Raw genomic sequence first — 25,974 nt, 5'->3', positions numbered from 1 at the left:
TTTAAATTTAAAAATTAAAAATAATTTAAATTTAAAATGAAAACTTAAAGGAAATAAATAATAACAATAATAATTTTTGCTGATCAAGTACAGCCCTCTAGCGTCCCTCAAAAATGTGCGGTGATGCCAGTTAATACATTATGTGAATTAACAGTGAAGGAACAACATTAGCTCACTGTTAACTCAAAATTTTCACTCTGCTCTCAAATTTAAATCCTTCCAGAAACAATCCCCGAAGTGCAACGATACGTTCCGTATATTTTTGAGCTTCGATTTTCCAACATTATTTGCCTCCAAAACAATCGGCAGAAATAACAGCTACACATTATGTTTAATCTATATATTCCAGCACTTAATCGGGATGAAGCTTGTACACAAGCTTATATTCTACCGTTTCAGCTTAGAAATGAAACACATAATTATTTGTTGAGTTTAATATTTTGAGTTTATTGAAGTTAAATAGTTTATAAACCATGATAAATGTCTCAGGTCAGAAATGCATCCAAGGTATATTTAAGCATTTTCTAAAACATTTTAAACATCTACGATTTGTAGTTAATCCGATGATTGGCCTAGCTATTAGTTTAGCGCGGACGGTACAGAGCTTTTTCTAAGATAGAGTTTTATTCACTTACAAAGAAAAATAACGCCCATAAATGAATACAGCATCAATAATTGTTTTGTTTGGTTTTTCCTTAGTTTTATTGAAATTTGTAAATTTAAATAATTTGTTTTAAGGCTTCGAGATAATTTTTGTCATATGTTAAGGCTAAATATGGAAAATTTCATCTTGCTTCTTATTTGGACTTGTTGATAGTAAGGTAGGTATTGAAATAATCCCGAATGAGTACTAATACCGATATTCATTTTAGTCATGCGCTATATCATAACATATATACTTGTTGGTAAGTATATAGTGATATACATATATATGTATCAATTAACAAACTTTAACTTTGTGTTGAGCAAACTAACCCTTCTAAGTGTGTGTGTCTGTGTGTGTTGGTTGCGGTTTATTTATCATAGTTGATTAACAAGTATTAAAACAAGAAACATTTAATTTAGGTACAAAAGCATATATGTATTCGTATATATATATATATATATTTATATAATATATTATGTAAGTATATTATATGGTAGTTTTAGTTTTAATGAACAGTTTCATAATCTTATTAAGGCCACACAATCAATAACTGACAAGAGTTTCGTACAGCGAAACAAGCGCGTTGACAGAAACTCAAGGGATGTAACATGAATAGACAAAGGGAGAGAGAATTGCAAATGATGCGATGATGATGCGTAAAAGGAAGGGTATACAATATTCGACTTATAAATATACAAGATTAAAAAAAAATTAAACACAAAACGAAACACAAACTAAAACCGCAACGGCTGAGGATGGGCTGTTCAACCCATTAGAGCTTACAGATACCTTTGTTTTAGTAGTTTTTTGTTTCCTATTTTTTTGTTATAAATATATAATGTATATATATATGTGTACATGTATATCTGTATACATAGGTGTGCATGTGTATATCTGTGTGGTTTAAGTTAAGCTAAACAGACGACGACAACTGTGGCGCACGTTAAGAAAGTTAAGTTTAGTAAAAAGTCTATAGACGCTAAAGGCAAACGGTAAATACAAATCTTTAGTTACTCGCGTATTGCATATGTATATATATTTATATATACATGTATATATATGTGTGCCCGTATGCATGTGTGAATGCGACGTATAAGTATATATGTATGATAGAGATTTAGTAAAATAATATATATATTCATATATATTTCTATATATTGTACGATCAATTAATCCATTAAAACGGATTTATATTCAGCATTTAGCACATACGTCTATATAAATACACACACATGCACACACGTATATGTATATACATATATATATATCTTGTAGTTAATAGCTATTGTTCGTAAAATGGACTAATTTCGGTTCTCTTTCTGCTTTTTGTTCAGCGGCTTTTTCTCTGTTCAATCTCAACGCCTCAGCCAGGATGTGAGCTCCTGTTGCTGCTGGTGCTGCCTTAGTTTCAGATCCTGCTCGTGCTCTTGTTCTTGTTCCTGCTTCTGCTTCTGCTTCTGCTTCCTCTGCTGCTGCTGCTGGTCCTGCGCTCGCCTCAAGTCTGAATCTCATAAAAATGGATTATTGGTGTTCATGGCGCCGCTGGCCTGTGGAGTTCAATAATTATAATAATATTAATAATCATTTCCAAATACATTGAGGTCAGAGAAGGGTACTCTACTCTAGAAGGTGGCAGACTACAAAATACTCTGTAACTAGCAAATATTACAGTAAGATGTGTTAAATTAAGAGTAAAAATAGGTGAAACCGATATTAATCGATGTTTTGCCATCGCTTCAATATTCATATTATAAATACATACACTTTTATGTAATTTTCTTTTGATTTGGGATTACAATTAACGCCTATATCTATGAGCTTGATGATAACTTTCTATGTCTTCAAAATACTATATAAGATCTAATACTTGTATTATTAGAAAGTCTTAGCCATTGCCTCAAGTCAAGTCAATATTGGTATATGTATATCGCAGATTTTTCAAATGAAAAATCCAATGATTAAACCAATGAGCAAATTTATTAGCTTGTCAGATTAACGTAGTTTCCTGTTCTCTTGCCTATATTACATCATATTTCTGCACTAGCAACTACACGCTTACTAAAAGCATACGACTAGAGTTTGACTTTTGCTCAACAACCTACCGCAAATGGGTTATTAAAGCCGCCGGCGAGGCCGCCCGCAAGCACGGGCGCTGGTTGCATGCTGCCAAAGCCGCAGCCATTGGGCAGGCCCTGGGCCAAGGCAAAGCCGTTGTTGTTGAAATTGTAGAAGCTGGTGGCAGCCGCTGCTGCCGCTGCCGCCGCCGCCGCCTGCTGTGGGCTGCTGCCATAGCCATTTGGCAAGAGCGTCAGCTGGCCGTAGAGATTCTGCTGATGCTGCTGTTGCAATTGCAATTGCTGCTGTTGCAGCTGCTGTGCCTGGAATGGATTCACCAAGTGGCTGCTGCCGTTGATGAGCAGCGACTGCTGGCTCTTGAAGGGATTGACATGGTTGTTGTTGTTGTTGTTGCAGCTGCTGTTGCCGTTGACTGTGACGGAATACAGAAAGAGAGATAGATAAGTTTCCGATGTGGTTTCAGTTGCAGCTGCTGCTACTTACCCGTGCCAAAGGCATCCGCCAGCTGTGTGTTGCCATTGGTTGGCGTTGGCGCCTCCGTGACTGTAGCTGCCTCGCTGGCCTTCAGTTCGCGCAGTTGCTCATCGAGGTCCTTCAGCGCCGCGTAGCGGTCCTCGCTGGGCGCATTGCTTGCCCGGGAGCTGGGCTTGTTTGTCGCTTGATTCAGCTGTTGGCTCTGCAGCGCGGTGCCTGCAAAGAGAGATCAAACAGTGAGCGTATTACTGACACAAGTTCCTGCCACTCGGATGTACGCTAAGCAAACTAAAGGCAAGGACCCAACACAAGATACGAGCAACAGCAGTAACAACAACAATAGCAAAAAGCCATAACAAATAGAAAACTCAAATTGAAACTCAACTAAAAGGAACTCAACTCAACGAAACGAAACGAAAGTTAACGAAAAACTTACTCCACGTAAAGAAAGGATTGTAATAGGCATTTAAGATATTCGTATTCAAGTCGCACTCTGTATGCTCTGCCATTGTTGCTGCTGCTGTTGCTTTTGATTTCTCTGTTTCCTCAGCGATATTCAGCGCGCTTAATGCCCGACTAAATGCTGACTCCGACTTCGACTGAGGCAGAAATGGATTTGTGGGCGTTGGCAAGGATTCACTGCTGGAGCAGCACATCGCTGACGAAGCCGTTCCTGTTGCCGACTGGGCTGACTCCAGTGAGGTGGCCGAACTATCAAAGCGCACGGCCGGCTGCTTCTCTGGCCAGCTATCATCGCTCCACAGCGTCAGCATCGAGTAGGCGGGCAGCGTCGACTCCGGCTCCGCTTCCGAACTTGTTTCTGTGGTCGATCGCAGCGCCGCAAACTCATTCTCAAACGGATCGATATAGTCGGACGTGTTCCAATCGTACCAATCGGGCAACGTCTGCATAGATTTCATTGCTGGCACAACCAGAATGTTGTATGTCGAATGTCGAATGGTTATGGGGCGCACGGAAGCGCAACGAGAGCAAGAAGGATAGAGAGATTGTCGTTAAATGCTCCATCACAAATGTGTGCGTGTCTTATTTTCAAGCCGAATGCAAACTGTGCGTGGAGATTGTCAACGTATTGCCAAAAATAAGCGAAAAGCTGCCAAAATATGGGGGCTTGCATTGTCACGTGCAGCATACGAGGAAGCAGCAGCAGCAGATGTGGAATATGTTTGTGGGCGAGTGTGTGGTAAAGATTGCAAATGCAACAAAAACAATACTAAAAGAAACAAAATAAGAATAAAGAAACAAAAACTACGGTAGAGCGCATTTTGAATGCGCATGCAGAGATCTTTGCCGTTGAGTGGGTCGAGGTGGCCAGAGGTGTGGAGCAGTTAGATAGAAGAACTTTTATTGTAGCATATAGAATCTAGCCATAAAATGTCTACTACAATCAAAAGGAAGCCAACAGGTTTTATAAGTAGGCTTATCATGAGTTTCCATGTATATTCCGTGTATAATATTGTCGTATACGTTGAAGGGTATCTCATAATTATATGGTCCAAATTAAGTATTTTTTATAGCTTTCTAAACTTGTGACAGCCAGGAAGATTACATCGATTAGCCAGAGGATGACAAAAAGCTTTGATAAGGTTTTATTTTTACTTTACTAGCAAAAAGGGAATTTAAATTGTTTTATATAATACTCCAGAAACAGAGCATATTTGATAGTTACATACTAATGCAAGTCGGATACTACCGAAAATAGTTAGATTACACTCACTATAATACTCCCAGAAAGAGCATTTCTGATAGTTAAATACTAATGCAAGTCGGATACTCCCGAATAAAGTTATATGGACGCTCATTATAATACTCCCAAAAGTACTTAATAGCTAAATACTAATGCAGGTCGGATACTCTCGAAAAAGATTATTATCACAACCAAGAGGTTCTTATAAAGAGGTTGCGAGCTGGGTTCAAGGGATTCCGAATACTCCCGTCTGTTTGATACGTAAGCAGCAAAAGCTGTAGCAGGCTGCAAACTAAGCTTACATAGCCAGAGAATAGGATCTCATAGTCTATGCAATAATATCAACTACTTTCCCATATCTAACATCCTGTCCAGGTTGCTCTGCCAGGACACTCACATAGCAAGCCAGCAATTTGATGACTTACCATCAGCGACGCCATTATAGATTGGCGCATGCTCAAAATCCGCAAAGTTCTCAGATCCGGTGCTGTTGCCGTTGAGCATTTGCTGCTGTTGCTGCTGCTGCTGCTGCTGCTGGAGATGCGCCGCACGAATGGGCTGCACCTTGGCATAGCCATTGGTGGAGCTGACCGAACTGGCCGAGGAGACAGCCGGCGAGCCCGTGGAACGTGCCGAGGTGGCATCGAATATGTTTGCCGACCCAAAATCGGCCACGAAATCTGATTCGCCGGCAAAGCCGTTGCTGGCGCAGCTGCTCGTATCGGATAAAGCGCCCGTCGACGTGGACCCGGCGCTGTTCAGGCTGGTCAGGCCCAGCCCAATGCCGGCCAGATTATGCGAGAAGCCATCATGATTGCCGTTCAGCTGTGGCTGCTGCTGTTGATTGTGATTGTGATGATGCTGCGGCCGGCTGATGGCTGTGCTGTTAGCTACCGACTTGCTGAGGCCATTGGCTGTGGTGCGCTGGGCGGCGGGCGGCGTTAGGTGAATGCTGGCATAGCCATTGCTCGATATGTTGCCCGTGTGATAGCCATTGCTGGCGGACGACGTCGACGACGATGACGACTTCAGATTGAGCGATTTGAGCGGACTGGCCGGCTCCAGATAATAGCGTTTCCTCTCGTACTTGTCGATCATCAGCTCCCGCTGATCTTGCTGCGCAGCAGCTCGCTTTGGATCCCACAGGCCCAGCCAGGTCTTTGCACACAGCTCGTTGCCGTGCGCCTTTAGGAAGTCGATCTCCTCCTGTGTAAATGTGGCCATCGATATGGACTTAACTCGATGCGGAGGCGTCAGACCGCGTCTACGAAAAAAAAAAGATGGATGGAAATTAAAAAAGTTATATTTATACAAATTTAATGAAATGAATTTTTTTTTATATTTTTGAATTATTTATTTGGAATTTATTTCTAGAAAAACAGAAAAAAATTTTAATAATTGAAAAGCGTCTTTAAAAACTCTACTTCAGCTATGGTAAATACGCCAAATAACAACAGGAATTGCAATAGTAACTTATTTTTGCAAAAAGTTGGATTTGTAAGATGTGCGGGATTTCGCTCTCCTTCATCCTTTTCACTCTCCCCTTCTACGCTCGCGCATTTTTCAACTCACGTACATGGTTGGGATTTATGAGTTTAATATCCATTAGTTGTTTTCCTATCCAAGCAAAGTTACGTGAGTACTTTCGACTTTAGAGCTTAGAGATATATATAAGATATGTGTATAAATGTTAGTAAACTGGATTCGAAGCCTTCACTAACAAAACCTTCCATATTTTAATTACAAATATATCAAAGCTGAATGCACTTTAAATGTCAAAAGGGAAACTTTCTAGAGCTTCAAATCAATTTGCTAATTAATGCAGCTATACTAAGTACACAAGCTCAGCCCGAGTATATAATTTGAGCCTATGGCACTGCTTCTGGCTGCCCTGGCTCTGGCGTCTGCTTAACTCAAGCATCATCTAGAAATTTACAAAACAAAAATTCACTATATAGTATTTACTTCCACTTCAGAGTAAGTTTGTAGCAACTTTTTGCTGGCAAGTGTGTTAAAGGCCATTTGGCATGAAACAAATGCTGAGCATAATTCGGGCTTATGGACGACACTTCAAGCAAACCGGGTCAGAATGACCCGTTAAATGGGTATTCAATTTCAGATAATTGCACAAATTAATTAGCCCGGCCTTGGGGTGAGCACTGCAATTAGAGCAAGTGGCAGAGCTAAAGGCGAAACTGATGCCAGAGGGAAGGGGGGGCAGGGCAGGGCAGGGCAGGGCAGGGCAGGGGCAGGCAGGGTAGAGGCAGTGGCAATAGAGGAAGAAGAAGCAGCGACAGCGGCGACGGTGGCAACATGAAAAATGAAACCAGCCGCAAAAAATGAAACTCAAAGCGAAAACCGGCAATAGCAAAATTTGCCTCAGCAAACGCTTAAAGCTAATTTCAGTTTTTCACGAATTTTCCCAAACGAAATGGGCACAGCACAAACACAAACATACACACACACACACATACAGCCAGTCATATATTGCTGTTTGCATATGTGTGCATATGTTATGAAGAAACTGGACGTTTCACATGAACGCTTCAGTGGCTCACAGAGCCGATTCGTTATGGTAAACGAGACGAGACGCTGGGTGGTGCGGACGGCGTTATTGGGTGGGTTTTGGATGAAGCGAAAAGCGAGAGCTCCGATCGACATCGCACAGTTCTAAAACATGGTCGGCACGCCTCTACAAATGACAAGAGCTGAGAGAGATGGAGAGAACACTGATTTGTTAGATAAATTATCTTACTTTCATCTCAGTCAAAATCAAAACCACATTCTCTCTTATATAGTTTTTTCCTTTACATCTCAGATATATCTCATTGATGTTGCTGGCATTATACAACACATCCATTACATTATCATTTATACTTATCTTGCTGCTATTCCAGCTCAATTCAATAATTATATTATATTGTCATTAAAAATCAATAATGGTCTATTTCCGACAATTCTTCTTTTTAGCTTATTAAGCTAGTGTCATTCCAGCATGGGACATTGTCTGTTTGCCCTTGTTGGGGTCTAATGCAATTTGCAACTCAATTGCAATTTCTGTCCGCTGCGGCAAGTTCTGCAAATTGCAGCGAGTCCGCAGTCGCGGACTGGGGGCACAGCTGGCAACTGGAGGCATGCAACTGGGGCAGGCGGCAGCTGGCTGGAAGTGATTCGATTAAAGACTGCACTTTGTGCTGGAAAACTCTGTTTGTGTGTCATCTCCCTCACACTGTCTGCCTGTCTCGCTCCGCCTCCCTAGAGCGTTGTCTGTTTTGAGTGGATTGGGAAATGCAGACACGATTTTCGATTTATTGCAGGCATTTCCGTTCCAGCTGTCAATTGATTTGTGAAGCAGCGGAAGCCGTTCCCGAGAGACAAAGATAGAGAGAGAGAGAGAGAGAGAGAGAGAGAGAGATAGATAGATAGATACTCTTGCAACTGACACTCAATAATAATGTCCACCAAGTGGCTGTTAGTTTGTTGCCATCTTATGCCAGTGCTGGGTGTCCAATTGCTGGTCTCCAGGCACGCACACGCAATTCGTTAGCTGCAGCCAAGTGCCGCAGCAGCGGTTGCCGCAATCTGGCCACAGCTATTTTTGTAACCCGAGTGAAAAGTGAAAGTTGCCTGCCCCCTCCCTGCTCACACTCAACACTCACGACACTCACAGCACATTTCAGGTCCAGGTCCACTGCCACGCCCACCGTTTACGACAAGCATTTGAATTGCTTTTGGTCGTCAACGACAGCGACAGCGACAGTAGCAGCAGCAGTAGCTGGTGTAATGAAAAGCGAATGGCAATTGGATTTGATACCCTGTAAAAGATTCCTACTGCCTGGGAAGTATACCAGAGACAAGGAGTTATATCTTATTTTAGAGTGTATTACAAATATAAATTTTATATGAGCTGATTCAATAGATGAAGATCAGTCTGTCACCTGCATAAAATAACAGGAAGGCAAGAGATTTGTATGAGATCTACGAGATGACTTCAGCCACACCTGAAGATTCTCAGTTTTATCTGTCTTCCCTCTTTTAGAATAAAGAACAGGAAAAACTGGTTTATATCCCGATGTAACTCGAATATATATACACATTATTGATTCACTTTGTTGAGCGAGTTAGTCCAGGCAATTCCAAGAAATCTTAAAGCAAAACAAAACGTAATACGTAATAATAGTATTTAACTCTCGGTATAGAAAGCCCATTCATAATATAATAAGCAAAAGGTATACAATAGTAGTTTACATTCGATATAAAAAAACTCATTCATAATTTAATAATTAAAAGGTATACAAAAGTAGTTAGCATTCGTTACAAGCCAACTCATACAGTATACAGTGTATGATACATCTAGAAGATAGACAAGTCAATCTGGCTAGCTCAAATGGAAAATTATAGATACTGCTGCTGTAATCATTAGCAGGTGGCGTAGTTCGAGCCTGCGATAACTGAAATGATTAGTAATATAAGCTTATATTTATATACTATCTATAATAGACCGCTGTTGTTACTGCATAAATGACCTGTCGACAGTCTGTCAATATTTATCACAATGTTTTGGATCGTCGGGTATGGAGATAACTGCGCATATCTACATATGCATACACTTACACATACGTGCAGGGTATCAGTGGAACAATCAACAACGTGTTGCGCACACGAGACTTGTTTTCTTAATGTGCTAATTAAAAGAGACGACAAAGCGAGGCAACTGAACCCAACACAAAACCGAAGACCTAAAGGTCTTCAAAAGTACACAAACTTAACAAAAACGATGCTAATTGAGAATCGCAGAGGAGGCCAGAGCATCGAGCATCGAGAATGGCGACTCGAGTCGAACGAGTCATAGTGAATAAACAAAAAGGAAAATGTGTGTCATCTGTGGCACAGTAGCCAGACAACGACCCACTCATGGGGCTTAGCCCTGCCCCAAACTGGATACCAAATTGCAGTCGAGCAACGTCAACAGCTGTGGTTCAATGCACAGCGATATAAATGCGAAAGCTTCAAGCTAACGTTCACAATGCACAATTCACAATAGACATACAGTCCACACAATCCACATCCCCCACACATTCCCCAACATCCGAGGCATTCTCTGGAAAAGTTCGCGCGGAGTGTTGAAAGCAAAAAAGCGTCAAACAGCTGTCGGGTTTTCCAAATCAGCGGCAGATCTTTCGTGCTAGGCACAAGTGGATACAAAATTAAAACAAACACACTCACACACACATACACATTTGGATAAAGCTTAGTTATATATGTATTGTATTTCAGTTTTTGTTTCTTTGCCACTAAGTGCAAAACTTGTTTTTTGCGCATTTTGCGCACTCAGCGTAAAAAAACACAAACAAAAACCATTAAAAAAAAAAAATACTCGTCGCTGCGTTGCGGTGGAAAAAAATAGCAACAACTACAACAACAACAAATTGTAGCGAAATATTATGCATAGCCAACAGATACAGATACAGCTAACGATACCCACATATATCTGTATATAGAGAGATACATAGATACAGATACAAACACATTTTGCACTAATGTATGGGCAAAAGAATAAGAATAGACCCGGCACAGTCGAAGCTGGAATACTCTGCTTGAAGATACATATATCATATAAATTAATCTTTAGTGTAATTGTAATTTAAATCTACAGCAAAGAGAAAATCGTACCTTCAACAAAAAGGAAAGTAGCTTAGAAAACATCTCTATATAAAACACATTATTATATATGGTAATTTAAGCTATATAATACTAACATACTATAGTGATATGATACTTTGATAAAAATAAATATATTGACATTTGCAGTATCTCGAATCTTTCACTCGAAATCCTACATCGCTTAATTACTCAATTTGAATAATTTTAATTTATGTTTATTATAAAGCAATAAAAAGCAGCTGCACCAAATTTCAACATGATATCTTCCCCAGGAGCTGAGTTACGACAGGTATTTAGAGCAGCTAAAGAGAAAAGATTAATATCTCTAGATAAGATTTATTGTTGACAATTGACAATATATGTTAAGTTACAAAAAAAAGAACAACAAAATATATATATTTAAGGATATTATAATAATTATAACAATAATATTTCATTCAATTTTAACATTTTCTATGATAAGTAAATAATAATGCAGCTCATTTTGTATAATCAAATTTTAGGTAAAAATTGTATATAAATTAAAATAAACAACAAGAAGCAATTGTATCTGCATTATAAACTAAATTAACACAGGCTCAGATAAGCTAATAGATTCTTAAATGCCCTACTCAAAAATATGACGCACTTCACATGCTACAGTCATAAATGCTCGCTCTTAGAGCATAGGATTTTCAGACCTACCACATGAAACTGAGCGCTGACGCCTGAGTCAAACAATTTTTGCAAAATCAGCAACAACAATAGCAAGAGCAAGAATCGTTTATATTATGAGAAGAGCAAAAGCTACAAATGGAATAAAGTAAGCGCACCTAAGTACAACCAGATAGAGATCGAGAGCCATAATGGAGGACAGACGAACATTTGAACTTTAGCTTTGAGTACGACTGCCGCTGTTGCTGCTACCGCTGCCGCTGCCGCTGTCTCTGCTGCTGCTGCGACTCATTCATTCAAGAGAAACATTTAAGAATTTATTTATTTTCAGCGCCTCGACCAAAACACAAAAAAAAAAGCAATAACAAAATACTAGCAGCAAAAAGCCCATGACTCATTTGGCTACGCCAACGGACAGCTGATAACGACGAACAACAGAACTGGACTGGCAATTAGTCAATTTTGTTTTTTAAATAACAAAAAAGAAAAGCAATGAAGAAACCCTTGCAGTCCCCGTGCTCCACATTCCCATATTTTAGTGGAGAAATGGCTCAGCTAAGTAAATACTTCCAGTGAATTTCTGTCTCAACCCGTTGACCAAATAGAGTTATACATACACACACACATACATATACGAAACAGACAGATCAGGGTGTATACATATAATCATTTTTAACTGCGTCTCCGAACTGACAAGCTACAACAGCTATAGATATCGATCTCAAGTTAAATATGTATATATACATATATATTTTGTCTGCATTTTATATCTAGAATTTTTAATATGCTTGAAGATAAATCCAAATATATTTCAGCAAAATAAAAATGGAAATTTTAATTCTATTAGTTTCCGCTTTTCTGGCTTTCTCTTCTATAAGATGTTGTCTATAATTATATTTTATAATTTACTTTTTAATTTATATTTAGAAGTCAATGAAACTTTGCCAATTTCGTCTTTTCTAGAACTTGTCAAAATAACATTCGATGTTTATAAGTTTTAATTATTTTTTTGTATCTTTAAAAAATATAACTGTGCAAGCTTGTATAGATCCACAATTGTTGTTTAAATTAAATGACACTTCTCTTTCGAAAATTGACTTGATTGGGAATGAAAGACCAGTTGATCAATTTGTGTTTATCAAATTAAATTTTGGAAATATGGAAAATGCCCGTTCGTTTGTTAGAAAAGACTACAGTTTTTTTCCTATAGGTTGGACAGCTTTCGTTGGACATTCAAAACATACTCCTATATAATTGAAACAAAAAACAACTTGGTTAAATTTAAACCCTATTAAAAATTTTATTTAAGTATCCAATACTTTGCAATTTTAAGTTTTATTCAGGTTTGCATAGTTTCAAAATATATTACTGTATTATGTATAAGTATTTCCCAGCCAAGCCCTGTTCACATAACTACTGTTCATACCTGTATACTATATAGTACTTTTGAAGCTCTACTCCGCAGCAGGCAAAAACTCGGCTGACTTTTCGTCTGCCATTCGGTTGAAATCTAATTAACAAAGCAACACTTCAAACTTCTGATGAAATTCTTAAGCATAAAACATTTTTTTTTTATCTTATTTGCTCAAATTGCAAAACCTGTTCAATGACTAAATTGCAAAAGAAAACAAAATATATAAAATTAAATATTTCATGTATGACGTGAAGTATTTATCTCTTACTTAAGTAATCTTACATTTAACTACTTCGAGTTTACTGCGAATTTTGCAACCAATTCTTATCTAGAAACAGTTATAAATGGAACTTGATATATGAACTTGTCGTCGCAGCACAGTGACTCAATAATTTTGGAATCAAGCAAAGTTGCGTATTAAAAATATATAAGTGTTTTTAATAACAACATTAAATTAAATTTATAATTCTTTTAAATTCCATGATAAATTGTGAAATCATAGCCATTAATATATTTTGACTATATATATTCAATGCCTTTAATGTTTATGGTTAGCTGATAAAAAAAACAAGAAAATGTTCCCGACTAGGGAATGCCCTGAATCCTACGCAGAGCTGATATTTGTATTTTCAGATACGAAGTATTTTAAGTCTTTATTAATTTTTTCCCTTAATTTAGAGAGTGGGAGATATGCAAATTCCGATATTTCCAAAGAACTGTATTGAACATATCGACTTAAAGAGTAATTTTGAAATCTTTAGCTTTTCTACGCTTCGAATTATGAAAGAATTGACGGACTTGGCTGTATCAACTCTTGACCAAGAATATATACTATACGTATATATATTATATGTGTCACAAAACAGTGATACCCTGAGTTCCTTAATGGGTTCAGACTATGAGAACATCAATCAATATTTAGTTATGCAATTACTTAAATATTTAAGCACTCGATTTTTTATTTAAGCAACATTTCACTAATGTCTGAATGATATCTTTAGCTATTGTATAACCCCTATTTATACACCCGTCTGGTCTTTCAACTCGTGTCCTCGTTGTTTCTTAGTGGGTCACTTCGATAACTTAATGACTCTCAAATAGTTATAAAGCAAGTTAGTTAAGTCTCAAAGCTGACTTTTAATGCCACAAAGTATTTAAGGTCACGTTTTGACAACTCGCAAGAAAAAAGACGCAGCTAATTGTATTCGATATTTATGTTGGGGCTTAACTCTTTTTTTTTTCTGCTGAACGCTTCGAAGGTTGTTTAAATAGGTTTACTATTTCTTTTATTTTTACAACTTACTTAAAAGTTAATGTTGTTTTTCACTTTTTTTTTTTTTTCTTGTAATGTTTTATATGTCATAGACTCTCCCACAATTGCGTTCTAGTCCGTGGCAAGCGTCGAGCTTAACTGTCAGCCGTGTTGACGATACAACAAGAAAAATATATATAATAATAATATGTAAATAGCAGACAAAATGCGTTGCAGTAATTCATATTGCAATGGCAAATATTTGCGTTTCCGAATAGCGATAAGTGGATGTCAAGGGGCGTCTCGCTACATATATACATGATATTTACATATATTTTATATAAACGTATATATTTTGTGTCCACTTATAAAGCTTGGCGCAATTTATTTGCCCTGAAGATGGGTTTCAACTGTTACGCCCTTTCCAGCGGTCATGCGGCGCTGTCACGTGCATTATACTATATACTCTGTCTCAATATATATATATATATATATATATATATATCAATTTATTGTTAATTGGAAAACAAAAGACAAAAGCCCAAAAATTAAAAAAATAAGCCTATCAACAGACATCGCATTCAGACAAAGGATGCCAACAACAGCTGCTCTGATTGGCATGGCGCCGGGGCAGCTCGGGAATGGATACGACCTTAAAAAAAAAAAGCTTGTAAACTTGCAAACTTGAAGTTCAATATCAATGCGGAAATCTGTTCAATAAAAACAACAAGACTTTGTTTATAATTCAGTGTTAATAAACAATATATATATATCTGTAAGGAAAAGTTGATCATATACTTCCATATTCGATAAAAGCATGAATAGTTATTTCTCTGTTTATCAAATTCTTGATTCAGATGAATCATTTCTTTAAGATCAATAAAAGTTCTTAAGCAAAATTGAGCACAATTTGTTTATGCTACCAAATTCGATTATATGGATTTTTATTCAAAACTTTTCCACTATGGAAAATCGTTTCTTTTTCAAGAATAGTTTTTCAACGAAAAAGATTACCATATGCCCGAACCACTGTGCAAATGAATCATATATCTGACCTCTATAAAATATTCAACAATAAATGATCAGCATTTATATCAGATTTCCATAACGAATGCATTAATAATACAAATTTTACCATAGACTGGTGCCACTGTGCCAATGAATCATATATGATCAGCATTTATTACAGATTTCCATAATGAGTTATGCAAAGTTTACCATATACTCCAGCCACTGTGCAAATGAATCATTAGGCTGACTGGGAAACTGTGACAGCATTGTCAAAGACTAACGACAGGAGAGGTATTCGGGCACAACGGGCGCATTACTTGCAGGGCTAAAAATATCAACGAGTTTCAGTTTCAACCGCAGTCAAGTGCCTTACAAGGTAAACGGCGAATGTCTTTGCAACCCTGAGAGCATGAAAAGCTTTTGAATTGAGCGATCCCAAGTGCGATATGTGTCATAAGTATGTAAATATATACACCATATACATACATATATATTCACATTTGTTTACAATGCATATGTGATGTGTGTAATTGCTATGTAAATCAACTAAAAGTGCGCCTATCTAGGCAGCGGTGTCATTTTCGTTACCTATACCCTGTAAAAGTTAATACAGCAGCGAGTAGCTTAGTTCACTGGCAATAGTAATAGCTATAAGCCAAGTACATAAAAAAAGAGGGCACTGCTTAGCCGCTTGCTAAATCTGTGCAGCCACCGACGACCTCGACTAGTCAAATACACTAGCCATTAGTGGAGCGTGTGCCTTTGTGCTAGTAATATAAACATCTACTGTGTGCCATGTAAACAGGCCAGAAGCTGCGGCTCATCAAAAGCAAAAGCAAAGGCAAAAGCTGCTCCTTATATAATCTTGTGGCACGTAACTGGCGTGCCATAAAATGGAAATCAAACAGCCACTGGAAAGTACGTGCATAGCCAACGTACACAGCAGTGCTGAGAGTATATTTCGCCAAGAAACAACTAACGAGTCAATTACATTTCAAGGCTAGCCGACGACTGTGAGAAATAAACAAAGCAAGTAGCACTCTAAAGCAGCGAGTAGCACCGGAAACATTCGCAGCACTTGAAACATTTGAAAAGCAACCAGAAACGCAAAAAAAAAAATATGTGTTTGATTAGAAAATAATCAACAGTTTCCAGAAACTAGGAAGCATTTGCCATTTACTTAGCTCTTCTTCTTCTTTCGAGATATTCCGATATTCGCTTTGATTCGCTGGCCCATTCACAGCACAATAAACAGTTTGCAATTGGCACATTTTCCAGCCATTAGACATTTTTTAACAGACAGCAAAAATTTCCTCACTCACAGCTGGAGAAGTGCTTCTAAGCCATTTTGCGTGCAGTGCTGCCAAATAACGCGTGCATTTTGGCTCTTAGCCGGTAATTGCCAGCTGTGGCAACTTTAGCCTTTTGTAATAAATTTAGCTGTTTTTTTTTTTTTAGTGTTTTTTAACTTTAAGTAAAAACTTTTGCAATATCTTATCTCAAATTTATATATACATTTTTTCAGCAATTTACAGAGTAACAATTTAAAACAAAAATTAGTTAGACGCAAATATTTTTGGATAATTAAATATGTTTTCTTTAAAAGCAAGAAAGTTCGAGAAGTTGTTTAAGAAGCCTCCATTTGTATTGTAGATGTATGAATATTTGTGTTCTTTTTTTCTCTCTGTCTCTATCTCTCTCTCTCTCTCTCTCTCTCTTTTTGCTGGATGTTTATTAAAATCTATTTCAATACTTCATATGTATATTTTTATAAAAAGCAACATAGCTGATTAAATATTTTTCCTATGTTCTATTTTATAACTTTCGTAATACTTAATATAATTCCTTACAAATGGCTGAATCCATTTACATTTTTTTATTTCTAACAAATATGTTTTCCTCTGGCATTTTTATGCCCTCGAAAGCTGACTTTTCGCTCTAGGGCAGGGTGGCAGCACTGTTTGCATGTGCGCTGCAGCGGCGCCAGCTGCTGGGCTAAAGAAGAAATGAGCCAGTAGCCAATTAGACTCAGCTAAATGGCAGGCGTATCCCACGCGGCTGTCGGGCATGTCAATATCAATGGCCGCCATCTATAGTTATCTCTGTGGCTTGTGCGAGACAGAGAGACGTAGAGAGAGAAGGAGAGAGGGAGAGAGTGCGGCGGACACTTTTGGCGCAGAGGCGTCATTGCCGACATCGTTGAAGGCCCTCTGTCAGTGTTTGTCGCACAAAATAAATTAAACTTGGCACTGGCTGGAGAAGAAAGAGCAAACCGGCTGAGTTTCCATTGCTGCTGCTGCTGCTGCTAGGCTTGTGGGTTGCGGATGCTCTTGTAATGTCTGCCCATCGGCCCCCTCACACTCACAATCTTTTGCTAGCTCGCTCAATGAATATTTTAATAATGCGCCGCCCCGGCCAGCGCCTGCTGCAAATTGCTGAAAAAGCCTTGAGCTCCTTTTGTTGTCATGAAAAATGGCCTGCAGTGTGGTTTGGGGGGAAACGCATGCGAGCCTTTTGAGTTGGACGTGGGTAGCGCTCCGTTCCAATCATTGGCATTTTGGCCAAAATAACATTTGCCCACCCACTGCCCACTCGCGCGGGATCTAAATGTGCGCAAACAACACTCTGACAGGGCAAATATGTTTTCCACGCAATAAATCTCAGCTGCGTAGGCGCTGCAACAATAGTTGAATTTGGTTGGGTTAAGCCCCACCCGCTGATGGTGCGCTCCATGGGGAACAAGTTCCATACATATAGAAAAACGTCAGCATTTTATCAGCTTTTTCAGCCTTCCAGCTGCGGTATGGCGCCTGCCACCCCTGCAGGCTGCAATTGGGCTGTCGAATCATTCGCTGAAATCGAATAATTCGCATATTTCCGCGACTTCAAAACGTAAATATTGAGCAGTTGATCCCATACATACACACATACATATGTATATGCATGCATGTGCATGTATGTATATACGTAGATATATTCCATTATTTATAGAACACAAATCTTGATTCAAGGCAGCAGCAGCACAAAGCGAAACGAATGAAACAATAAAACAAACGCCGATTACAACAGCGACACCTTCTGTGCATTCGCCTCAATACCGAAATCGACAACAAAAACTGCGCAATTATTGCCAATTGGCCAGAGCGAGATACGGACAGGAATGAGGCGCAATGCAAGAACGCAAGAGAGTGAAAGAGACAGTGAGAGAGAATGATTGGTAGTGGATGGGAAGAGTTCTGTTTGTTTTTGCTTGCTAAATTCTACTCGTTATGCGATTCACATTTTCCAAATGCTAATCAAACTGGTACAAACATACACACATATATATATATATATATATATATATGTATGTATGTACATATGTACATAAATTCATGTGCGCATTGGTAGGTAACTAAATTATCAGCCAGACTGGATTCTGACAATAAGAGCCTGACAAATGCGGAAAAGCTTTAACAAATTGAGACGCCAAAAGTGTTTATTTGTGTATAAATAGCTGGGAATGGGGCACACAAATAGATTTACATACTTACACCTATATGTATTTTAAGTATATGTACATATTTGTCGTTATACATACATACATATATACTTAGATTTATATATATATACACACACAGTCGTATATGTACATTTCTATCTGTGGACTAAAGAAGAGCACGTGAAACTATTTATTCATTCACATCACGATCACAAGCAAAGCACTTCCATTCAACTATGCTAAGTGCTAACAGGCATATGCATTAATTTATATTTATTTATATTAAACATTATTTTAGGCATCATTTATATTATTAAACTAATGAATAATGTAGTCCCTCTTCCATTCAACTAGACAAAGTGGTAGCAAATGTATTTGTATCACGCAGCCAAGCACGATATTCTGCCATCTCTAATAGAGACATACATACATATATATATATACATACATAAGTATTTAATTGCCATTACGCGTCGTGTTTTCGTTGATTTTTTTGTTTTTTTGTTTCTTTGCTCTTTCATTTTTGTTTTTTTTTTTTTTTCAATTCGTTGTTTGCCGTTTTGTTGTTTTGGTTTTTGGGTAGCGAAAGAAAACCCCTTAAAAAGGGCCCACACAGCTGACAGCATTTGGTGAAAGTCTGCCCCGGCAGCTGAACAAACCACCGCGCCCGTACCTTCCCATCCGCCGCCGACGCCACACCGTTCGGCCCCAACGACCTTTACAGCCATACGGCTGGGACGTGTTTATGTTGTTTCATAACCATCGACAAATTTACATATCTACAATTTGACCACAAGACGTGCAGCTGATTATAACGTGTATACGAAATTAGCTACGTTAGTGTGTAGTACATGCGTATGTATATGCATTTGTGTGTGTGTGTATACATGTGTCTGTATAATTCCCCTATATTTAACTATTTGTCAGCTGGTGGGCAGTTGCCGTTACAGTTACTCATGTCTGCGCGACTGACACAACTGAGAAAGTAGCTCAGCGCGGTCGAAGAGGGCAAGGCGAAGTTCGGCTGGAAAACAAAACTGGAGAGAGGGGAAGCGGAGAGACGAATTACGGCTGGAAAAGAGGCGACTGCTGTGTTTGACTGGCTGCAGAGCCAGTGCTGCCACTTTTTGAGAAGAAAAACTTTGTACTAAGAGGAAAAAGCGCCAAGCTTCGTTGAAGAAGAAAACAAAAAGGAAAATAGCTAAAAAGTTTTGGTATTTTTTAAGCATTTCAACTATATATAGAATATTTTACATTATTTTCTTCTCTTTGCTTGTTATATTATACAATATAAAATGACAAAAAGAAGAAAAATGAGAAAAGTAATAAGTAAATGAGAAGAGCAAAAATAGCTAATGAAATTCTGCTTCTTTTATTTATTTATAATCGTCGACATGGTCAACGCTGTGTGCTACATTTTCAAAATCAAGTGTGAGCAAAACAATGTTGTATTAATCTAAATTTCACATGATAACATTTGCAGAAATTTTGTATAAAATAGTTTTAGCTGGAATTACCGTATCAAGCAATTTGCACAAATTTAGTTTAAAATGCAGCTAGTTTTAACGTTAAAATAAAAGCGGAACTGCCAGCATTGGCCGTATTGGCTATGTACGCATACGCTAGGTGGCTTATCTAATCAACAAGTTGCTTTGCCAGCCAAATGCTGCTGCCCACCAGATGGTAGCGACTGCTGCACGATTGAGGTGCAACAATTTGTCTGCAATTGCCAGTGCCACAGCGTCAGCAACAGCAGCAGCAGCAACCGCAGCAACTGGCCCAAAAATACTTTCAAAAGCCGTTTGACAGGTTTTTCGCCATTGCAGCCATGTCGAGCGAGCCGGCCGGTATGCAGCACAAAGTTGAAAGCCAAAGCTAAAATGCGACTGAATGGCAGCCGTTCCTGCCACAGAATGAGGCGAAACGGGCGAACAGGAGAACAGGCGTAAATGCGAAGAGGTGGGCGCTGAACTGAGCGAGGTGAACTGTTGCCAGACGAGACAGGAAACATTGTAGCATTGAACATGCACAACAATTTCGTATTGGACTTTGAGTTCCTTTTGTTTGCTGCAGACAAAGGGACGACTGGAGGGCGGACGGGGTAAGGAATGTTGGAAGGGTTACAGTGCAGTTAAGTGGAGTTCGTTGTGTCGCTGCTGTTCGTCTGTTATGGCTGTCCGTCTGTCCGCCTGTCCGCCTGTTTGGCATGCCCAAAGGGCCAGCCATGAGGCATTTATGCGGCTTTCCATTTACATAGTCGTAATACTTATTTATTTCGCCTGCAACTTAAAGGAGGAGGAGGAGGAGGAGACGGAAGAGTGGAAGAGCGGGCACTCGAGTGAGTCATGCAAAACGCTGCTGGGGAGCATTGGCCAATGCAGCGCCAGCTTCAGCTTTTTAAAGCTGCATTCAATATAATTTACATATGCTGCGACGACTTGTTCTGAATGCCAAAGAAATAAAAACAACAACAACAACCAAATACCGAAGGAAAGTGCCACAGACTTTGGTCGCATGCAAAACAAGAATGAGCAGTTATATGTTTTTTTTTTTTTATGTAACGAACACTGAATACCCTAAGAGGCATTTACAAAATAGCTATATAATATATACATAATATATTTGATTAAGATATTGTTTTAAAATTTCTCATTTAGTACTAATTTATGAAGAATAATATATACCAATTAATAAAGGGTATATATTATAATAATAAGCTAAAAATCGCTATATATTTAACCACAAAGCTGATATACCCGTCAATATTTAAAAAATACCGTTGTAAAGTGCCATTTACTTTGGTAGCAAAAAAAAAAAAACGTGTAAATGTTATCGTTGATCGATAGGCAAATGAGAGCGAGCAGAACGCAGCGAGTGCCCGCATGCAACCCAATTGAGGTGAAATATGACCACAACAACAACAAAAATAACTAGTTACGCAGTGGAGAAACTGGGGCGCAATCTGCGTATGGAATGTGCATCAGCTGGACCCATTTGCCCGGTGCTCGGTGCGGAAGCAGGCAGATTGAAAGTAATCAAATAATGAAAACTATACTTGGAGCGAAGAATAGAGAGAGAGAGAGAGAGAGAGAGAGAGCAAGGGAGTGCTGGGTAGCTGGAAAGTGCAGTGGTGGGAAGGAGAGTGCCACACATGCGGTGGGCGTGAGAGCGGAAGTGCGTAAATCAAGTGGAAAAACAAACACAGCGCACGAAAAGTGGGCAACAACTCCCCGACCACTAATCAGGCAGGGAGGGTGGCAGGGTGGCAGCCAGTCAGGCAGCTAATGTGCCAGGAGATGACCTCAATTGGCATTTAATCGCACAAAGTGCTCGAGCATAGTGCAGCAAAGCGCATAAATCGCAGCCAATTTGCCAATTATTTGGCGTTTAGACCCAAGGACAACAAAAATAAAGCGAGAAAACAAAATAGATGCAATTTGCTACGGATTGCCGACTACTAAGTACCCTACCAATGCATATTCCCTACCATTTCCGTATATATTGAACGCATACGATTTTATAATAGACGAACTTCGTGCTGTTGAATTTGATAAGTGAAATAGTTTACTTTAAACTAAATAACTCCAATTTGCTACAGATTACCAACTGATATGTACCCTACTCTTATCATTTCCGTGTGATTTAAGCGAATAAGGTTTTTACAACCAAGAGCTGATGAATGAACTGGTTCATTATACATTTAATTATTATAACACAAAAATTCTTAGTTCATGGAATGGCATTACCTATAAATATATTAATATTTTACTGCAATGATTATATGAACTAGATCTGTTTGAGAATATATATTATATATACATAGATTCCGAACTGTTTTCAATAACATAAGCACGTATGCACCCAGACATCTTCCTCTTATTCGTGCCTGTCCAAATTAGAAACGCCAATGCCAAAATAATTTCATTTGTTTTCAGACCAAGTGGCTCTGCCAGCACTAACGGCAGAGTTCGACGTCAATTGAAAGTTTGTCTGCGATTTGCATTTCCAAATTGGTGGCCTGACTCAAACTGGTGAAACGAAATTGCTTTCGCTTTCGCTGAGCGCCACATACACACCCCCGTTTACCCCCGATTTCCGATTTCCCCACTGTTGTCTCCCTCTTACTCTCCCGTGTTGCAGGCAGGTCTAATCGAAGCGACGTTTTTGTTGTTGTTGCGGGTAGGTCAATGCATTCGAACCAAATTATCGGTCAATCACTTGAGACCACCACAGATTGTAGCTTATCTGCGGTGATGTGAGCATTTCTGAGGAAGGTGCATAGGGGTACGTAATAGATGGATACCTTGACACAGTGTATGATACTTTAAGTGCCAGAAACAAGATCTAACTTATTTACTTATAACGAGTAACGAGCAACAGGAAAACATGAAATAGTAACGCATATTAGATTGGTAATTAGATAAGCAACAACTCAAAGGAATATCGATTGTTTACTAACAATTCATTACAGCGTGTGGCGAATACCGTTATTTACGTTACTTTTACATTAACCGAATGGAGAACAGGTAATTTTTACTAATTACAGTAACAACTTTTAGGAGTAAATCAGCAATAATTGCTTAAGAGCGATTACGAGTAACGAATACTATTACATTTCAGCTGTTAAACTTTATAACTTGAAATGTTAACTTAATAAAAAGCTGATATTCATGCCATTCTCACAACTCATACTCAACCAACACATGTAACGGGTAATAGCCAAAAAGTAACGATTAAGAAATTGCAAGTAACGAGTGGCACATGAACAACCATATGCATGTGCACGTGTGCGTGTGTGTGCGTAGTTTGGTGTATGGTGTAAATGGAGAACAGGTAGTTTTTACTACTTACAGTACACCCGAACAGCGTGTGCAGACAAACGAGCCGATGGTCATGTTCACGTAGGTGGGCCCCTTTTGGTTGCAATCGAAACACTGGCGATTGCCTGCCCCGCTGTTAACTAGCTCCCGCAGTGCTAGCAGGTATTTGTCGTCCTGTTTTTTGCGCACTGCCATGTTGCGATTGCTATTGTTGTTGCTGCTGCTGCTGTTTTTGTTGTTGCTTTCGTTGTTGTTGCTTCTGCTGCTGCTGTCGCTGTTGCTGTCGTCTTTTGCTTTGCTTCCTGTTTCCGTCTCCAGCCACTCTGTGTCCGAATCGTTAGCGTTGCTCCCGCTATACCGCGTATGGGGCTGATAAATGTCGGCCGCGTGTGGAGCGCTGCTGTTGTAAACGTAAACGAACTGAATTTTGCCTGATTTACCGCTAACACGATCGAGTCCCAAACAACAGTTACACACGCGCGCGTCTATGTGTGTGTGTGTGAGCGTATGTTTGTGCAACCGCTTTACGCAACGCTTGACCTTTCTTCAGCTGCAAATCACAAAGGAGAACAACAAACGCCGCCGCCACTGCCGCTGCCACCGCTGCCGACGCACATACAATTACCAAAATATGAATGTATATGTGTATGTGTGTGTGTGTGTGTGTCTGTATTGGTGCGTGCCTGTGTATTTCTGTGCGTTCAAATTTATCAGGCAGCTAGCAAATATATTTACTCATTTATTTATTATTGTTTACGTTTAACTTTGGCACTGCACTCTTTGCTCTCTTTCTCTTTCTCACACACACACTTAAATGACAAAACTCAACAAACACTGGTTTTCATTTTTTTCTCCTTTTTACATTAATTGAATTTATTTACACTCTTCTTGCAGCGCACTCAGCTGCGCTCAATTACCCACAATATACAATGAATCACACACGCTGCGCCTTCGTCTTCGTTGTTGTTGTTATTAGTGTTGTTATTAACAGAATTAAGCGCACAACAAATTTTTAATAACAAACTGCAAGAGACGCCCGTCCGACGATTCACACGACACAACCAAACGTCGCAAACTTGAAAAATGAACTGACTATGCCAGCGTGACCGTAGCTGGGTTATCCACAAAATACTATAATGCTGGCCAGGCGTTATAAATACCAAAAGTTCAGTTGGCAGCGCTGCAATTCAAATTCGCATTCTCAATAAAAATGTTACGAATCTTAAATACAATTTCAATTGCATATTTTTTGAAACGATATAGGACGAAAAGCTATTATTTAAAGAATTTATTTAATTATAAGCTACAGGTACTGTTCTTAATCATCTAATGGTTTGCGCACATTTCCTTTATTTGCAAATTTCCGTTTTTTAAATGTGGCGGGCGCACTGCTGGCCGTCTCCTCATCCAAACCTGATATGGTTTTCTCCTTGAAGCGTTTTACAGGTGGCTCGGGCTCTGCCGTGGCTGCAGCAACAGGCTCTACCGCATAGTAATCCGTTTTCGGTAGCTGCCAATCAATGGGCTCTTCAGGTGGTCTGGAAATGGTTATAAATAGGTAAAACAGTTAAAGGTTATTTAATTAAGAAAGGTTTTTACATATGTATTAATAATACACGTACTTAGTTTCCACCACCTGCCATTGACCAATTTCCTTGGTAGCCGCCTCCTCTTCAGTTTTAAACTGCTGCCTCTTCTCCTCCTTCTGAGTCTTCTCCTTGGGGTTCTCTGGTTTGCGATAAAGTTTCGCATGCCGTTCGCGATTGAAACGCGCCACCTCCTCATCTGCATTGGCACGAAAACGTAGCGATTCCTCCGCCTGCGTCACCGCCTGTTGCTCCATGGCTAATTGATTGATGCGCTCGTATTCTGCATAGGAGAGAAATCCCTCTTTCGGTGGCTCCCAGACAGATTCATTTGTCTTCACATTCCAATAGTACGTGTGGCCTTCATCCGATTTGCCTTCTACCCACAGGGATGCATCTGGTACCGTTTCAGCTGCGACTTTATCCACATTAACTCGTCGACCATCTTCATCCTCATCGGAATCGCCCTCCAATCGCATTGGATCGACTTGTCGGGGCTTGCCATACGGACCCAGTTTGCTGCCACTGCTGGAGGCAGTTGCACTGAGCACTGTATTGATGGATCGTGCAGTCATATCACCATGGTAGCCATGGATATCCTGCGCATAGGATTTCATGGCCGCTTCCTCCATTTTTCGAATTTGTGCATCCACTTTCTGCTTCTCCCGCTCCGACTTTTCGCTATTGCGACTGATTTCCGTGATGCGCTTGGACACATTTAGCTTGTGTCGCTTGCCGCTTTCATGAAATGCAATACTCTGGAATAGTTAATTTCATTGTAACACATAAACGTTTTAAATTCTATTGAAATATTTACTCACAGCTTTGTTGTCGCTTAACCAGCATTTACAGAAATCGCAATACTTGCGTTCATTGGATTTCCAGTACTCCGTCCTACAAGTGACAAAATTATGCATTATATTATAATAAATTAGTAATAAATATTTTTTAATTACTTACATTCTGATTAAATGCTATTTATTTACTTAATCTTCTATATTTGTTTTGCTTGTACGCAGCAGTGTTGTAAACCGAGTTGTTGATTGAAATAGTGCTGCGCAGATGGCAGATAGTAACTGTTACTGTAACAACATTAAATAATGCTAGGCTGCTAAAGATGGCTTAAAACTTTTAGAATAATATTTAACATTTTAAGATACGTAACTTATTTGTTATCGCTTGCTTATATTA

The 25,974-nt window shown here is 39.1% G+C and overlaps 2 protein-coding genes across 4 annotated transcripts; both read right to left on the bottom strand.

The window, feature by feature from the left end:
* Nucleotides 1-675: 675 nt before the first annotated feature.
* Nucleotides 676-24,293, bottom strand: LOC6577663 (arf-GAP domain and FG repeat-containing protein 1). 3 transcript variants are annotated; one of them, XM_032728491.2, is made up of 6 exons: nucleotides 23,229-24,293; nucleotides 5,327-6,165; nucleotides 3,633-4,118; nucleotides 3,206-3,412; nucleotides 2,749-3,134; nucleotides 676-2,193 (listed from the first exon to the last, which is right to left on the bottom strand). In XM_032728491.2, exons 1-6 carry the CDS (start codon nucleotides 23,390-23,392, stop codon nucleotides 2,155-2,157), a joined length of 2,121 nt encoding a protein of 706 aa, XP_032584382.2. In that variant the 5' UTR covers nucleotides 23,393-24,293; the 3' UTR covers nucleotides 676-2,154. The 3 variants fall into 3 exon arrangements, with proteins under 3 accessions (XP_032584382.2, XP_032584383.2, XP_032584384.2); XM_032728492.2 differs by lacking the exon at nucleotides 23,229-24,293 and adding an exon at nucleotides 13,937-14,038; XM_032728493.2 differs by lacking the exon at nucleotides 3,633-4,118 and having other exon boundaries at nucleotides 23,229-24,290.
* A 177-nt stretch (nucleotides 24,294-24,470) lies between these two features.
* Nucleotides 24,471-25,937, bottom strand: LOC6577662 (WW domain-binding protein 4). The gene is made up of 4 exons (XM_002003576.4): nucleotides 25,744-25,937; nucleotides 25,605-25,677; nucleotides 24,820-25,541; nucleotides 24,471-24,735 (listed from the first exon to the last, which is right to left on the bottom strand). Coding segments are annotated over exons 1-4 (1,017 nt in total). The 5' UTR covers nucleotides 25,746-25,937; the 3' UTR covers nucleotides 24,471-24,515.
* Nucleotides 25,938-25,974: the final 37 nt, after the last annotated feature.

The sequence above is a fragment of the Drosophila mojavensis genome, unplaced genomic scaffold (genome assembly GCF_018153725.1).
Source record: "Drosophila mojavensis isolate 15081-1352.22 unplaced genomic scaffold, ASM1815372v1 contig_36, whole genome shotgun sequence".
NCBI classification, from domain to species: Eukaryota; Metazoa; Arthropoda; class Insecta; order Diptera; family Drosophilidae; genus Drosophila; species Drosophila mojavensis.
This window is presented reverse-complemented; position numbering and strand designations above follow the sequence as displayed.

What these genes read in the sequence shown, in the direction of transcription:
- LOC6577663 (XM_032728491.2), bottom strand. Translation starts at nt 23,392, where the DNA reads ATGGCAGTGCGCAAAAAACAGGACGACAAATACCTGCTAGCACTGCGG. An exon ending in ACACGCTGTTCGGGTGTACT is followed by an intron (nt 6,166 to 23,228) that starts GTAAGTAGTAAA and finishes TTTTTTTCGTAG; the next exon opens with ACGCGGTCTGACGCCTCCGC. An exon ending in CTATAATGGCGTCGCTGATG is followed by an intron (nt 4,119 to 5,326) that starts GTAAGTCATCAA and finishes TGGTTGTGCCAG; the next exon opens with CAATGAAATCTATGCAGACG.
- LOC6577662 (XM_002003576.4), bottom strand. An exon ending in GGTTAAGCGACAACAAAGCT is followed by an intron (nt 25,542 to 25,604) that starts GTGAGTAAATAT and finishes TAACTATTCCAG; the next exon opens with AGTATTGCATTTCATGAAAG. An exon ending in TGGCAGGTGGTGGAAACTAA is followed by an intron (nt 24,736 to 24,819) that starts GTACGTGTATTA and finishes AACCATTTCCAG; the next exon opens with ACCACCTGAAGAGCCCATTG.